This window comes from Boleophthalmus pectinirostris, unplaced genomic scaffold (assembly GCF_026225935.1).
Source record: "Boleophthalmus pectinirostris isolate CB_2022bp ecotype Guang Dong unplaced genomic scaffold, ASM2622593v1 HiC_scaffold_3, whole genome shotgun sequence".
Lineage (NCBI taxonomy): Eukaryota > Metazoa > Chordata > Actinopteri > Gobiiformes > Gobiidae > Boleophthalmus > Boleophthalmus pectinirostris.
Genome location: NW_026571299.1, coordinates 22298637 through 22317014, shown reverse-complemented (window position 1 = coordinate 22317014; position 18378 = coordinate 22298637). Strand labels below are relative to the sequence as shown.

At 40.4% G+C, this 18378-nt stretch overlaps 1 protein-coding gene across 4 annotated transcripts in view; it reads right to left on the bottom strand.

The window, feature by feature from the left end:
• Positions 1–18378, bottom strand: part of cpne5b (copine Vb) — a 336051-nt gene that overhangs the window by 256094 nt on the left and 61579 nt on the right. For all 4 annotated transcript variants that reach the window (XM_055160489.1, XM_055160490.1, XM_055160492.1 and 1 more), the window contains exon 2: positions 665–705. In XM_055160489.1, the coding sequence (XP_055016464.1) occupies positions 665–705 (41 nt within the window). The remainder of the gene's footprint in view (positions 1–664; positions 706–18378) is intronic.

Here is an 18378-nt window from a genome sequence, read left to right as displayed (position 1 = left end):
GAGAGGATTGAAGAGGAGAGGAAAACTAAAAAATTATAAGAATAAATTAGATGGGGGTGGGATGACTGTGAGCCAAAATCTGAGCCAAAAACTGGAAAATACAGGAAACAAAGAAGAGAGAAATGGAGAAAAAGAGAGAGAAGAGAAAGAGAGAGAGAGGGAAAGGGAAGAGAAGGAGAGACTGAGAGATGGATAGAGGGAAGCGAGGAGAGATAGACAAAAAGACAGAGAGAGAGAGTGGTAGAGGAGAGAAGAGAGAGGGAGGAAAAAGAAGAGAAGAAAGAGAGAGGGAGGAGAGGGAGGAGGGAGAAAGAGAGACAGATAGAGATAGAGAAAGGAGAGGAGGAAATAGATAGAAAAGGGTGACGAAAGGGAGAGCGAGGTAGAAAGAGAGAGAGAAGATAGATATATAGAGCGACAGATGAATATAGAGTGAGGAAAGAGGTAGAGAGAGAAACAGAGAGAGGGAGTCAAATGCTTTGCATAAATGAGTTTCTTTCCTCTAAACAGGCGACACAAGTGTAGCTCTGTAACAAAATAATCTAGTAAAATATACCAAAAAATACTCTTGATTTATTGTGATTTGTAAATGATACTCTTCACCCGAAAAGTTCCGTAGTGCAGCTTTTGATATGTTTGTATTTAGTAGAAGTGTAAAACTCACATGGGTCAGATTTGGAGAAGGTGTCTTTGTCCAGAAGGTTCCTGAAACACAAACAGAGGAAGAGTGTGAAATGCAACGCACTTTGGAGGAGACATTTTGTTTGGAGAGATCCAGAGTTTAGAGCGGGATTATGGGATGTTCTGGACCAAGTCAAAGGGATCATCTCCTCAGCGACACACAGAAACTCAGACACGTTTGGACTGTTTCCTTTGTGGACACTCAGACTGTTGGATCAGAATAAAACAAACAGGATTTCACATTTCAGAAATACTCTTTGTATTGTGGTATTGATTCTTAGTGACACAGTATCACTGGAAACTTTTTGTGTCCACACATGTCGTGTCTGTGTCCCCAAGCCTTCCTTATCCTCACAGCTTTGAGCATTTTGTTTACGTTTTACAGAAACAAAAAGCTCATTTGCATAAACTGAGTGCTCAAAAAAAACAGCTCGCTCCTTGTGCACTCATGCTGTTCAGCTTCTGTTGGACTAACGGACATGACTCATTGGAATATGAGTGTTCTGTCTGTGACAGATGGATGTTCTGCTGATGGTGAGTCTGTTCTGTGTTTCTGTCGTGTTGGAGATGGTTCATGTGAAACTTTTCAGAGATTATAAATCTGCAGGTCGTACACACAGACCTTATATATCAGACATGTCAAACTCGGGTCTGGGACCCAAATTTGGCCCGCGATATAATTATATTTGGCCCGCGAGATCATATCAAATACTTACTAGAGCTGGACCACCAGCTACAGGTTAGACATTATTTATTAAACTTTTTTATTATTATTATTATTTTATATTCTGCTTGTTCTGGATTCAATGTTTAATCAAAACTATTATTACACATTTATTTTATTAAGAAAAGGTTTAACATTGCATATCTCAAAAGAAAAAAAAAAAAAAAAACATGCAGATGTTGTAGAAATTTTTCAATAAATATTTAGTTTGGCCAACAACTTAGTCCCAGTTTTTAATTTTGGCCTCTGTGAATCTGAGTTTGACACTCCTGGTATATATGAATGGACATATATTCTAGCCTCTAGGCTATGTTCAGACTGCAGGGCTTAATGCTCAATTTGAATTTTTTTGTGAAATCCGTTGTTTTTGCGAGGTCGTTCACATTTCCAATTAAATGTGACTTGTATGTGATCCCTGTGTGAACATTAAACGTCCCAAAAGTGTCCCGCATGTGCACTGGAGGATACGACCATGTCGACCGCAGTGAGCGTGCTCCGTGTTTACAGAAGTTGTCCAAACATGGACGCAGCATTGAGCACCTGGAGATTTTAAAGTTCCTCTCGTATTGGAGCCAGAACATGAACAACTTACATGTTTTAAGGAGGAGATTGAGAAGGAGAAGGACAAGGTTTTTGGCCATGGTGTTTTGTGGGACAGTCCGTTGAAAGGAATGTGTGGATCTGGAGACGTAGCCAAGAGTGGTGAGTGGTGATGTGCTTCTCTTCAGTGACATGGAGTTCATTAACAATTTTCACCTACTTCAGCCACGTTTGTGGCTTGTTGAGAACGTGTAGGTGGATGAATGCACCTTGGCCGTTCAGACTGAAGTCACATGTCAAAAGATCAGATATGTATCAGTTTCAGGTCCACATATCCAAGTGTCCTGGGTCGCATTTGAAAAAATCGGATCTGTGTCGTTCAGACTGTCATTAAAAGATCAGATACAGGAACATAGGGGCCAAAACATCGGATTTGGGTCACTTCAGGCTGCAGTCTGAACGTAGCCTTAGTGTTTTGGTGGTGAATTACTTTGCTGCGCACAGACCTACATCAGAGTATCAGTGTTTTCAGGCATCCACACAGTGCTGGATCAGATCTGTTCTCAAATGAATTCGTGGGAGCTGGAGGCACCAGATCGTTCATCTCTGGAGCCATTTTCCATCGGATTAGTGTGAAAGAACACTGCATCCACAACCAAAACCACTCACATATGTATCAGTGTGAATGGGGACTAAGAGAGGAGGGTTTGATCTTTCACTCACTTTTTATTTTACGTTGATAGACCCAGGAATGATAAAAATATTAACTTTTAAATACTTTAGACTCACTTTTGGCTTTGGCTTTAATCAAACGCGCTCGTATACTCACATGCGACGCAATGTTGATATACACCATTTTTTCCTCATAAGTTTTATTCTGTTGAGACATTTCTATGTAATATAACAGAGTTTGAGTGTCCAGAAAGAGAATGGGAGAGCACAGTGTGTCACAGTCTGTAGGGAGCAGTGTGGGAGGAGCTACGTACTGTCTCTGCTGGAGACGAGGCAGAGCAGCGTGAACACAGGCGTGTGCACGAGAGGACTCAGGAGTAAAAGAAATCATCAACTCATCATCAAAAATGGAAAAGTCTGAGAAAGTTCTGTTCTTATTTTCAACTCAACTCAGTTTTATTTGTAGAGGACTTTAAAACAACACAGTCGACCAACGCGCTGTAAACAAACACATAACAAACTGTGAAAACATAATACAATACAAATACAGGTTAAAAGTCAACTCTCAAACTGTGTTAAAAGCCAAGGAGAAAAGTGAGTTTTTAGGGGGGACTTAAAGACAGTGAGTGGGTGGGTGAGCCTGATGTGCAGAGATGATTCCACAGCCTCAGAGCAAACACTGCAAATGCCCGATCCTCTCTCTGTTTTCTCCTGGTCCTGGGGACACGGAGGAGAGTCTGACCTGCACCTGAGAGCACCAATAAACTGAATGTGAGCTGCTAATGATTGAACCAAATGAACTAAACACTTCACATACAAACTCCAGCTGTACACGGGTTCTACTGTAATGTGTTTTTTAAAAAGTACCACAATCGAATCGATATCATGACCAGAGTATCGAGACACGTATCAAATCATGGGAAAACTGTATCGTTGCGTCTGTAGTCCTTTCTGGTCAGATTGTGTTCAAACAAAGTTCAGATAAAAAGTATCTTGAGCAACGGAGCTTCAGACAGAGCTGTGCCTCCAGATAGCATCACACCTCCAAAACACAACTGTATTAATGCTGAGCTCTCAAGCTCTAAGACGAAAGAGAAATATGACATGTTTTTGTTTGTTTTTAACAAAGGTTAAAAAAGATTAAACAGAATCGGGAGAGAGCAGATGGAGAGAGGGGGTGAGAGGAGAGAGAAAGAGAGAGAAAGAAAAGGGAGGGACTGAGAGAAAGACAGAGAGAGGGAGAATGAAAAGAGAGAGAGCAGAGACTAATAACGAGGGAGAGAGAGGAGACTAATAGATGAGAGCGAGGAGAGATAGAGAAATAGAGAGAAATAAATAGAGAAATAAAAATGGAGAAAGAACAGATAAAAGGGTTATCTGTTCTTTTCTCCATCGAAAAAAGGGGGAAAGAAAAAGTAAGCGAGGGAGAAGAGGAGAGAGAAAAGAGAGAAAGAGAAGGGAGGGACTGAGAGAGAGACAGAGAGAGGGAGAACGAGAAGAGAGAGAACACAGAGAGAGAGCGAGAGCAAGAGAAAGACAGTGGAGAGTAATAGAAAGAGAAGAGAGAGAGAGGAGACTGAGAGAGAGGAGAAAGAGAGGAGACTAATAGATGAGAGCGAGGAGAGATAGAGAAATAAGACTGGAGAAAAGAACAGATAAAAAGGGTCATCTGTTCTTTTCTCCATCGAAAAAAGGGGGAAAGAAAAAGTAAGTGAGGGAGAAGAGGAGAGAGCAGTTGGAGAGAGGGAGTGAGAGGAGAGAGAAAAGAGAGAAAGAGAAGGGAGGCACTGAGAGAGAGAGTAGAGAGTAGTAGAAAGAGAAGAGAGAGAGGAGACTGAGAGAGAGAGACAGAGACTAATAACGAGGGAGAGAAAAGAGAGGAGAGAAAAGAGAGGAGACTAAAAGATGAGAGCGAGGAGAGATAGAGAAATAAGACTAGAGAAAAGAACAGATAAAAAGGTTAAAGTAAGGGGGGAGAAGAGGAGAGAGCAGTTGGAGAAGAGGGGGTGAGAGGAGAGAAAAGAGACAGAAAGAGAAGGGAGAGAGAGACAGAGAGAGTGAGAGAGAGAGAACACAGAAGAGAGAGAAAGAGAAAGAAAGTTCTTTTCTCTATCAAAAAAGGGGAAAAGAAAACTAAGTGAGGGAGAATAGGAGAGAGGCAGTTGGAGAGAGGGGGTGAGAGGAGAGAGAAAAGAGAGAAAGAGAAGGGAGGCACTGAGAGAGAGACACAGAGAGAGAGAGAAAGAGAAAGAGAGTGGAGAGTAATAGAAAGAGAAGAAAGAGAGCGAAGAATGAAAGAGAGAGACAGAGACTAATAACAAGGGAGAGAGAAGAGAGAGGAGAAAGAGAGGAGACTAATAGATGAGAGCGAGGAGAGATAGAGAAATAACGCTGGAGAAAAGAACAGATAAAAAGGGTTATCTGTTCTTTTCTCCATCGAAAAAAGGGGGAAAGAAAAAGTAAGCGAGGGAGAAGAGGAGAGAGGAATGAAAAAGAGAGAAAAAGAGAGGAGACTGACAGATGAGAGAGAGAGGGAGAAAGCGAGGGATGAGAGAGAGAGAGTTAGAGGAGAGGGTCAGACATTATCGACTTGTGCAGACTCCAGTGAGTTTGAGTTTAAATCCACAGAACAGAGTCAGACTTAGTGAAGCTGAAGGACGAGAGCTGCTATTGATCAAACCCACACCAACAACTAATGAGAGTACTACAAGTACACGGAACAAGTACTTCACTCTTACTACTAATACAAGTACACGGAACAAGTACTTCACTCTTACTACTAATACAACTACACGGAACAAGTACTTCACTCTTACTACTAATACAAGTACACGGAACAAGTACTTCACTCTTACTACTAATACAAGTACACGGAACAAGTACTTCACTCTTACTACTAATACAAGTACACGGAACAAGTACTTCACTCTTACTACTAATACAAGTACACGGAACAAGTACTTCACTCTTACTACTAATACAAGTACACGGAACAAGTACTTCACTGTTATTACTACTAATACAAGTACACGGAACAAGTACTTCACTGTTATTACTAATAATGCAAGTACACGGAACAAGTACTTCACTGTGAGTACTAATAATGCAAGTACACGGAACAAGTACTCCACTGTGAGTACATGAAACAAGTACCTCACTGTTACTATTAATAATACATGTGCATGGAACAAGTACTTCACTGTTACTACCAATAATACAAGTACACGGAACAAGTACTTCACTGTGAGTACTAATAATACAAGTACACGGAACAAGTACTTCACTGTGAGTACTAATAATATGAGTACACAGAACAAGTACCTCATTGTTACTATTAATAATACAAGTACATGGAACAAGTACCTCACTGTTACTACCAATAATACAAGTACACGAATCAAGTACATCACTGTTACTACTAATAATACAAGTATGCGGAACAAGTACTTCACTGTTACTACTAATAATACGAGTACACAGAACAAGTACCTCACTGTTACTACTAAATATATGAGTACACGGAACAATGACGACAATGAAGTAACTCAGTGTTACTAATCATAATGACATGACTACAGAGAAGAAGTACCTCAATGTTACTACTAATAATATGAGTACACGGAGGATGTACCTGGTGTGGCCACAGAAAAATGATATTTGGTATTTTTGCTGATGCGAAATCCAGAGAAACCAATGGCCAATAAGCTCTGTTGATGTTTTTAGGGCGACATGTGAGGCCGACTGTCATTCTCACCGAATGATTGAATCTGAATGAGTCCAGACTCATGAGGAGTTTGTTTTCGTGCTCACTGGATCAGAGCTGCGGACTCACATTAGAGCAGAACCTCTGGACTCACATGTTCAAATAAAGCTCTGTGCATTTTCTTTACATGTGTCTGATGTGATCCATGTGTGTTTATTTTGGCAAAATTTCTCAGTATTTTTTACACAGAGATCTCAGTCTGGTCCCTGCACCTGCTGAGCCAGAACCAAACATGATCGTCCAATCACATGTGTTTATTTCGGTGATGCATGTGAAACGAAGGAGCTCATTGGTCACTCATCATTTACAAACAAAATCACATTTCTCTCTCCTCAGTTTAGTGCTTCTGATTCTACAGAAATCCTCATGTTCTTCACTCCCTGTGATGTTTTCCTTTTCATGTGTGTCCCTGACTGACTAATCCTCCCGTGTGTTTTCACCCATCCCCTATCTCCACCCACTTTTTTGTGTAGCCGTGATTATGTGAAAAATTCATGCTCTGGATCATACATGGAGGATTCAGAAATGTCACAAAGTCATTTTTCAAAAATGTACAAAATGTAAAAGAAAAAAAAAAGTTCCATACTGTGGATTATTAAAGCTAAAGAAACAACATTACCATGTTAAAAAAAATAAAAAATAAAAATAAAAAAAACCAGAAAGACCCTCGTCCAGGACAAACAGGAGTTTGTTTGTCAGAAGGGACACAAGTTTTTGAGTGTGCAAGAAAAACAACAAACTAAAAAAAAAAGAAAGAAAAAAGAAAAAATTCTTTGGCTGTTGCTGTTACTGTTCCTTTAATACATGTAGTACGTGGTATAACAAAAACAAATGAGTCATCTTGAGGTACTTTGACTTCTGAGTATTGTACAGAAGTTTAGAAGAGGCGAGATAAAAAGTACATTTGAATGATTTTTATATTAGTATATATCTGTGTGTGGCTTGGACATGTGCCTGAGTTTCCCAGCAACACGTTTTTCTGCACTTCAGTAAATGTGTTTTATTTTTAGTTGAGCTGTAATTAACCTGATCAGCTCTGAGCCTGTAGCATCAGAACACACGCAGAACACACGCACATGGTGAATACACGATATACACATACAGTACATACAGTACATACAGTACATACAGTACATACAGTACATACAGTACATACAGTACATACAGTACATACAGTACATACACATGGGTTTGATCAGACATAAGGTACGTACAGTGAAGAGGTTCAGTATAAGTTTGACTCATGATGTGAAAGGGGCTGTTCAAAATACGATACAGATTCTAATATGATTCTAAAACTCTATGAACAGTATCAGAACTGAACTAAAATCCTAGGACCAGCTCTCTGGCTCCTTTCTCCTGCAGTCACCTGATGGTTTATGCAGGAGAACCCCTGGGTCCGTCTCAACACTCGGTCCGGGAGTAGCCTGGCGCAGGCTTCCCCTCTGCACAATAAATGGGCCAGAACTTGAGGAGGTCCCTTATGATTAGACACAAGAGATATTTTGAGCCTCGTAAAATAATGGGTACTGTAGGACAGATGCACCAAACAGATTCATGTTTCATTATTTCATTTAGTCGCCTTGTTGTACCTTTAGTAGTTTCTTATGTCTACTTATAGTATTTTATACATTTTATTTGTATAATTATATTTATATTGTTTTACTAAAAAAAAAAGTCAAATACAAGAACAAGTTCATTATGGTTGAGCAGATCTTGAGTGAAGTAGGTAGTTTTGATTAAGTAATTCTCAACATGAAACTTAAATACAGGTCTTCCTCTAACATCATGTGTATGACTCAATCGCTCTCACTCTGTATGACTCTATCACTCTATTTTTTTGAGCTGGCCCACCTGTCTTCAGGATGATTGGTTTATACGAGGGGGCTCCAACCTGTAGCTCCAGAGGTTCAGTATCTCTGCACCCTGTTCCAAGCCAATCCATATTGTGCTGAAGAACTAAGACTGTATTAATTACTGTTGTAAATGTGTCACTGTGATGCCTAACTCTGTGCACTAATACCTGGATAATGGTTTCTGTATGGCGTCTCAGGCCGGGGCTTTTATAGATCTTCAGTTTATTGCAGGTGCTAAAAGAAGCAGCTCTCTGGTGTTTTGGGTTTGTAGCTCACAGGAGGGAGAAGGCTGGAGACCTCTGGCCTGCAGCACTCATGCTAAAACATGTAGTTATCCTCCCCTGTATCCTCTGGAGTCTTACATTACAGTACTGACACGTGTAATCTCAGGACAGGACAGTGTGTTTGTTTGTCTCATGTGTTCCAGTTCAGCCAGAACATCCATCTCCTTTTGGTCTAACAGAGGCACGTGCCTCTGTTTTAGAGCCCGACCGATATATCAGTTGGCCAATATTATCAGCCGATAAGAGCACCTGGAAGCATATCGGCTATCGGCCGATACACTTGCTGATAGGGGCCGATATTTCACGTGGGCATGTTATACCTCTTTATAAAGCTTAGACTCTCTACATTATGTTCATTTAATCCAATTTACAGACAGATAAATGTCCTAATATGTGGCTCTGCATCACTATTTATCTGCAGAGTCATTTGTCAGTGTGTGTGTCCGTACTGTCCCTGAACACACCCCCAGAGTCACGTGCGTTTTTTTTTATACCCTCAGACATAGATCCATGTGCGCAACACTGAGATTATATTCTTTTACAGACAATCGGTTTGAGTCTGGATTAAGAGGACATTTATTCATGCAGATTTGTGATGTGAGGAGGAGCCTGTGTGAGCGCTGAGTGTTGGAAATGTGTCGACTTTGAAGCTAGTTTTGGTTTGTTCTGATTGGTTAGCGGTTAGCTGCTGTAGCTCCCACACATAAACAAGCTGTTTTCTATTGGTCTGTTGTAAAGTGACTATATTGACTATATATATTTGTTACTGGACCTGCATTGATATGTAAATGAGCTGTGAATAGACGTGTGAATGATGAAATTTGCGCATATAATTAATAACTGCGGTGAGCAGCATTTACGGCTAAAGGTTAATAGCGATTGTTTATTTACTAGCTTGTAGTGATGGATCGGTCGAGAAGGAAGCGGCTCTTAGAGCCGGCTCTTTGAAGCAAACGACGGGAGCCTGATCCTTATTGGGATTGGGAAGTTGTGTTTTCTCTTTCTCTCACTGTTTTTCTCTTCACACCGCGTGCAGACTCATGGGAGTTTGACAACGGCAGCGGCAACGAAACTTTCAAAAATATGCATGTGCATACGGTAAAAAAAAAAAAAAAAAAAGTGCATATATATATTCAGCATAAAATAAATAAACCAGGACTAATCTTGGGGTCGAGAGAGGGAGAGAGATAGAGACCGAGTCCCGACACTCAGTCCTGGTTCAGTTCTGGTTTAGTCCTGTTTTACACATGGTTTAGATCTGTTTTAGTCCTGATTTAGTCTTTTTTCAGTCCTGGTTCAGTTCTGGTTTAGTCCTGCTTTAGACCTGCTTTAGACCTGCTTTATTCCTATGACATATCATGTAAAGAGGCAGAATAACAGTAAATGTTGCCTAAATAAACCCAGTTTAAAAACCACCAGAGCCAAACCTAAGATTTTTTTTTTATAATTCAAGATTTACAGTGAATTTTTACATCACTAAATATATGGGCGATTATATCGGCTATCGGCAGCTCCAACTCTCATTATATCGGTATCATATCAGCCACAACAAAATCCATATCGGTCAGGCTCTACTCTGTTTAATGATGTCTGTAGTTCTGCCAGACTCCGAGCAGAAAACAGAAACTCCTGTTCTTTATATAAACGTGAGAAGAGGAGACACTTCCTACTGTCTCCATGTGTTACAGAGAGGACAGTGGGAGTGTTCCTGGGCACTTATGAACAAAGTATAATATTAACAAAGTAAAATGAAACACTAAATCTTGAGATCATGTGGAATGGTTTAGGGGCCACAGTGGCTCAGGGGTTAGTGGCTCTGCAAACTACAGGGTGTGTGTGTGTCACCTCATAGACTGGCTGGTCATAGATGTCGTGTTCCAAACACAGTGTACAGATATATTTAAGACACTTTCTATTGAAAGCCTTCTCTCTGGAACCGCTGTTATCAGGCTCATCAGTTTGGTTTTAAAAGGTTCATATGAACTCGCTCTACATGATCCTACTGTTTTTATTTCACTTTTTTTGTCCATAATGAAGATATGAACATTAATAACAAACAAATGCAGAGACAATGCACATGCAAAGAAAGTCTGACAGTTTAACATCACAAAATAAAGATATTGTCATTTATTTGTATTATTTTAGTCATAACTATTGTTACAAGTGTTGGCCCTCGTTAACATTATGGTTGCTAGGTAACACAGTGATGTGTGTTTTTTAGTGAAATAAGTATAGCCTGAACTGTCATATGGATGTTCATTTAATGAAGCTTTATTTGTCCTTCTATATTTACTCAGGGGTTGCTATAGTGCGATAATGTAGTCAGATTGTGTGCTTGTTGGGCTCTGATGTAACTGCTGTGTGCTGCTGATGTCTGGTTTGAGCAAATTGTAATATTTCAGAGTCTCTCTTCAGGAGTTTCACCATTGCATTATGAATGTATAAATGTATGAATGTATGAATATATGGATGTATGAACGTATGACCATATGACCATATGAATGTTTGACTGTATGACTGCTCGTCTGCCTTTGCTTTGTGAGTACATAAAGTTCATGTTAAATATGCAAACTTCTCCACACATATGCTGTGAAATCTGCTGTAAAGTGCTGCAATCATTTCACTGTCACTCCAGCTCCAGTGTTAAACCCAGCAGTGTGTAAACAGAACTGAATAAACAACTCCTCCTGAACCTGAGGCTGGACCGTGGGTCAGACTCTCCTCTCCAGCCCCAGGATCACACCTCACACTGGGAGGACGAGGCTGGGATGTTCTGTAGACTGTTCCTTCTTAAAACAGAGCTACAGTGCTTGTATCTGCTATATAGTTGTAATCACTGACACCTTTGGATCATTCTGTTATAATGTGCACATTTTAAACCACAATATCGATGTAAAACGACTTAATAAAAGAAACAAGTGCACTCACTTCCATGTTAGAAAATTGCAGTAACTGAAAAATCGATTTTGTGGAATAGGTTTGTTTTCAAGTTATCTGTAATGAGAAACATGTTTTAGTTTGAACTTTTAGCCACACCTACTTTCATTTTTCGTGCTCTGAATCTAAACAAACCTGATGTTTTAGTATATTTATTAGCATGGGTGATGTAGGCATTGCAAAGTATCTCACTTCTAACCATAAGGAGGGTTTGACTAGGCCCCAGGAGAGATCTCAATGTTAATGTTATCGTTTATCGCAGTAAATTTTTGGTCCAGCAAAATCTGTTATCGTCACAGACCTAAACACAGACAGTGCATTTAAACACAGAAAACCACAAACACAATCCAACAGAGGTTCAAAGTTCATCTCCGCAAACAGGAAAAGAAAACGAGACACAAATGTCGGTGAGACTCTGATCAAACTGGAGCTGTGTGGGAAGCTTTTCAGTCACTTATGGAGACACGTTACTGCACACCGGAGAGAGACCTTTCAGGTGTTCAGTCTGGAGGGAAGGTTTGCCAAGGCTGCACTGGGGCGTACATGTGAACAAGAAGCCGTAGAAGTGCTCCGTTGTGAGCGAGGATTCACCCAAAACAACAGCCTCAAAGTCCAAAGACGACGAGCGCCTCCACTGTAAACGCGCCCCTCTCGCCCGACACCTGTGGACTTTAAATCCACACAAATGTTTTAGAATCAACCAAAACTTTGGCTTTGAGTGTCCAGAGTTTCCCAGTGGTTTATACCGAGACTAAAAAGAAACCCTGGTACAGATTCCGTCTAGTTACGCCTGTGTGACAATATTAAAAGGAGCTAGATGACTCAAACATGCATGGATGACTCTAAAACCTCTTCAGACAGGTTTTTGATCAGGGACCAATGTTATAACTGTGTAGAAAGATCCAAGATTTTTTTTTTTTTTTTTTTTTCTTTTGGCACTTCCATGTTTTTTTTTTTTTGTGTGTGTTTTGTTTTGTTTTTTTTGGCACTTCCATGTTTTATTTATTTATTTATTTTATTTATTTATTTTTTGGCACTTCCATGTTTTTTCTTTATTTTTTTTATTTTTTTTATTTTATTTTATTTTTTTATTTATTTTGGCACTTCCATGGTTGTTTTTTATTATTATTATTATTTTTTTTTATTTATTTTATTTTTTTTGGCACTTCAATTGTTGTTGTTTTTTTGTTTTGTTTTGTTTGTTTTTTTTGCTTTATAGCTCATTTTAAATTCAAATGCTGCTCCACTGTTGGAAAAATCCATTTAAAACCAATCGGAAACACACAGTTCCAGTCTAGTGCTTGAGGCTAGTGCACCTGTCCCTGTGCTCCCTGTCAGTGCGCCTGACAGATCTGAGCAGAGATTTAGAGCTTTCATAAGTCTGAAAACACGCTCTGCTCATTTGAATATGACGGACAACAAGCCCATGGCAAAACTCCGCCTGATCACAGCGCTAGCCTCGTCGCTAATCACGTTAGCTTCCATTTTGTGCTGTATTTGTTTATACTTTTGATCCACTTAGTGTTGCATAATCACATCAGTGCCAGCAGCTTAAAGGCCATAAAGAGCAGTGATGGATGGTGTTCAGATATCACTCTATAGTACCATTAAAAGAGGTATATTTTTGCATACACCATCGCCCCACATTCTGTAGCTCTGACAGAGGGAGTAAACAGTAGGCGAGTGCACGTGTGGAGCTCGTGTTTGACTTGAAATATTTATGGTGCACCTCATAAACTCCTTTTGAAAGAATAAGGTCAAAACTATGCGGCATTGCAAAGGATTCAACATGAGCGGAAAAATTTGGCTGAAAAAAAAGAGACAAGTGATAAGAGCATGACAAGTACACACACGTGCATGGGCTCTGAGGATCTTTCACACCCACAGCAGTTGGTGCACCAAATGTTCCATTCAAACCAAAAGCTTTTAGTTGGGTTGGTTTTCATTGGTTCGTTGAAAGCTTCAGTCACTCATTGATGTAAAAGCTTCTGCACTAAATCAAAGAGACCAAGACCTCAAAAAAAAAAACATGGTGTTGGTCCACTTGACTCTACACCAAATGTCAAACTCTGGTGTGGTCCCTGTGGTGAGAACACCAACTTGGGTCTGAACCATGGACAGTAGGTCCAAACCAACCGCTGCAGCACGCAGCCATGCCCCGGTTAAGGGGTATGACGGGGGCCGGGTTGGGTCTGAACGCCTGCCCCACGGCTGGCAGTCCTTAGGTTTGCCTGCGGAGCCAGAGCTGCTTGGCTTCCACTTGGGGGGAATAGGGACCAGCCTGTACCCAGCAGAGGGGCTCCGTGGATATTAAGGATTTGCCTGTGATGGGTGTGATGCGTGTCATGTGACTTAATGTTTTATGTGTACTGGAGGTCAAGGTTGGCGTTGACCCGGAAGGTGTTATTAAGTTACTACAATATAATTATGGTGACTTTAAACAGCGCAAACAACATAAAACTGTCTGAAATTGCCAGCTCGATCAGTCGTCATTAGAAAAATATAACGCTAAAGTCCTCCTGCTGGGTTGTGGAATAAATCCCTGTCTAATTCCCACGGAGTGCTTTGTCAGTCTAATCAACTCTCGCTCTGTGCCCAACCTCCAGTACCAGGTCTGTTTGTGGTGAGGAAACTATATTAGAACAGAGAACAAAGAACAGTATGATATGGGCCCTTTAAGCTACAGTAACTCTGCAGTTTAGACGTCCACAGACATGTTCTGAAATGCAGGGACACGGTGACTCCTGGTGTTCACAGCAGTCTCCCATCCTACAGAAGAAGACAGAGATTGAGACACATTTTACACAACACAAGATAGAGGATAGAATCCATGAGAACCACACAAGACAAGACTTTCACATAATTCTTAATACAAATATACAATACACAAATTGTCCATTTCTAATTTTGGCATCACAATTGTTTGAGTCCAGAGCACGAAAACTCAAAAATCAAGCAGTACAAGGATGGACACAACAGTGACCAGAAACAAACTGGATGAGCTAACAAGGATAACTGGTATATTAAGCTTTTCCCAAATCCCTCAGGAAGCAAGGCAATAACGTTTTTCCCCTTGATAAAATTCACCAAACATTCTCTTTGTCCTGGCTTTAAATCCTCGATCTCGGGAATCGTTGCCAACACAGAATGTCTGGCTCTTCACTGACTGGCTGGTTATAAATAAAAACTAACTAACTAACTAACTAAATAAATAAATAAAAATAATAAACACTCAGACTTGCTGAAAGTCACCCAAATATGATCTGCCTGCCCAAGGCTCGTCCAATCTGGCAACACTGAACCCGGTAAGAAAAATGTAAGGACATGAAAAAATGATATTATGGCCCCGCCCTAAACCCAACAGGAAGTCGGACATATTGGATCAAACCCAGGAATGACAAAAGCACACACCTGTGTACTCACACAGTTTCCATAAAAACACTTCAAATGTGGCCAAAAGACACAAAACCCATGTGCCTTTAAAGAATTATATTTTGAAGATGACTTTGGGTGTGGTCATGGTGAAGATCCAGTCCCCTCCCTAGAAGAAGTTGGTATGACTGATTTCTCAGATAAGTCAGGGCAGAGCGGCATGTCCTGAAATTATAATCAGAAAATACACAATCAAACTGACAATATGCATTTATGGAGTCTTTTATAATATATGTAACTTTCAGGTTCTTTGATTGTTTTGTTTTTTTCACCCGCAGATAACAGCTGTGAAACCTGTTCCTCCCTCCCCTCACCTGGCCCCTCCTCCCTCCTGCTTCCTGTTAACTTGAAAACTACCACTTCATGACATCACAAGGTGGAACAGAGCATTTTAAGCATTGGAGATGTAGACAGACTAATAACAAAGTGTTACTCAAACATGTGTGAATGAAAGAAAACACAACTCCAGCTCTGATTTTCGGAGGGAACAACATTCTAACATGGAGTCCATGTTGGGTGATACAGGAGCTTTAAATTATTGCTCTGCTCTGCTACAGTTTTGTTTCTGTTTGCAGTGATTCTGGATCAGCCCTGTTTAAAAAGAAAAATACAAAAAAAAATATAAATTACAAACACAGGTAAAGAGTCTTTTACATAATAAACAAAAGAATATCACTTCTGCACACTGATCCAAGTTCTTTTCCAAACCTGTGTTTTTCCTCAGATGTGATGTGCTCCATGACACTGCTCTAAACACACACACACACGCACACACACACACACACACACACACACACACACACACACACACACACACACACACACACACACCAAAACCAACTCACAAAAAACTACACACTCTAGTATTTGAAGTTTGGATCTCAGCGGGAGACCTCCTCACATCTCTCCTCAAACACAAACAATCTCTTTCATTATGCTCCTGTCTGCTCCTGTCTGCTGCTCCTGTCTCTTGCACCTGTCTGCTGCTCCTGTCTACTTCACCTGTCTGATACACCTGTCTGCTGCTCCTGTCTATTGGACCTGTCTGCTGCTCACATTTGCTCCTGTCTGCTGCTCCTGTTTGCTGTTCCTGTCTACTTCACCTGTCTGCTGCTCCTGTCTGCTGCTCCTGTCTGCTGCTCCTGTCTGCTGTCTGCTGCTCCTGTCTCTTACACCTGTCTGCTGCTCACATTTGCTCCTGTCTGCTGCACCTGTCTGCTCCTGTTTGTCACAAAACTAAAATTTCAAACACAATTTCAGTTCAATATTCAAATAACGAACAGACTTGATATTCAATACTGATTCTGATACCAGGATGATTAAAAAAAAACAAAAACAAAAAAACTCTTTCAATAATACTGAGATTTTCAGTATTGAATGTTCATACTTTCTCTTCTATTCCAGTAGGTTCATGTTGGTCCGTGTGTGTACTAGTCTATGTGCTCTTCTACTTCTGCTCTACATCATTCTAAAGACATTCAGGAAAGGCTCATTTCTGTCCTGTGAAAAGGACTTTTTAGAGTCAATACCTGCTCAGATGAGTATATAGTTTCAATAATAGTTTCAGTATTAGTATTTGATTTTGGAACCGTTACTTTTCAAAACCGTATCACCCATAGACCCTAGTCGCATCTGCTTTTGTGTGTACACTCACTGCTATAAATACAAGTCACCAGAAAGGCACGCACACACACACACTCCACACCTCCACACACACACACACAGAGGATATTAAAATCTCAAGTCGTAAAAACATCATTAAGAGCGCGATGGGGAGGGTGTAATATGAGACAGTGCTTAGTCTGTGGAAAAACTGCTCAAAATGACGAGAAGATGAAGATTAAGAACCAGACTTCAACCACTCGACCTCCAGGCCTGCAATATTCTACTTGTACTATCGCTGAACATTCCTCAATAGAAAAACATGCAGAACACCCCCAGAGTGGTGTCACTGTAAGTAGCAATTGTTGTGTTTCAGATAAAATCACAAGATTCTATAGAACAATCGTATGTAATAGAGATGGAGGCAGCTCAGTCTCTAGTCTCATAGAAAATGATCAGATTCAACATTTGTGAATTTACCTCTTAGGCTACATTCACACTGCAGCCTGAAGTGACTCAAATCCAATTTTTTGGCCCCTATGTGACCTGTATCTGATCTTTTAATGACAGTCTGAACCACCCAGGCCACTTGGATATGTGGTCCTAAAACCGATACATATCTGATCTTTTGACATGTGACTTCAGTCTGAACGCCCAAAGTGCATTCATTCGACCTACACGTTATCAACAAGCCACAAACATCACTATTCTGCGCTGAAGTAGGTGAAAATTGTTAATGAACTCTGTGTCACTGAAGCGAAGCACATCACCACTCACCGCTCTTGGCTACAGTCTCCACATCCACACGTTCCTTTCAACGAACACTGCCCCACAAAACGCCACGGCCAAAAACCTCGTCCTTCTCCTTCTCAATCTCCTCCTTAAAACAAGTAAGTTGTTCATGTTCGGGCTCCAGTACGAGAGAAACTTTAAAATCTCCAGGTGCTCAATGCTTGCGTCCATGTTGGACAACTTCCGTAAACACAGAGCACGCTCGCTGTGGTTGACGTCGTCGTGCCTCCAGTGCACCTGCGGGACACGTTTGGGCAGTTTAATGTTCACACTGGAGTCACATACAAGTTACATTTAATTGGAAATGTGAATGACCTCGCAAAAACATCAGATTTCACAAAAAAAACAAAACAAAAAAAAAAACAGAATTGAGCATTAAGCCCTGCAGTCTGAATATAGCCTTAGGTATTTCATGGTGAAGTACACTGTGATCTATAGGAAAATCTGTCTCTTGCCTCCATGTGGGAGTATGACGTCATCACATTCTAAAATCTGAAAACCATTTCTGTATTTGTTGTACTATTCTGGACTAAACCACAGAGTCAAAAATACTGTATTTAAAATGTAAGATCATCACACTTTTCTCCCAGTGAGGGTGTGGCTCTTAACAATAACTTGTCCTGATGTCAGAGGGCAGTGACTGACAGGTCGATTAACCAATCAGAGTATTGTATGGTCCATTTGTGCGGCTTATGTAAAAAAGGAAAAAAAAACACACAGGACTGAGAAACAGCAGGCTGCTCTGAATTATTTCTTCATTATTTCTTCATTCTGTTATTTATTTGCAGCAGCTCGTGCTTTTATGATATCACTTCTTTAAAAATTGATCACTGCTTTTGTTTCAGTCACAAAAAAATCATTAGAATATAGTTTTATATTTCTCTGTAGAAATATATTGCACTTGAAACTGCTCTGGTTTGTTCACATTGGTAACCTGATATGGTGGCAGGTGGCAGAGCCGAGTGCACATGTTTTCTGCGTTTGAGACACTGGTTCTACAAATATGACACTGTGATTGGACGGGCAATAACACTTTTTGAAGTGACATGACAAGAGTTTTCAGAGAAGATGAAAGACATGTGACACAAACACTAA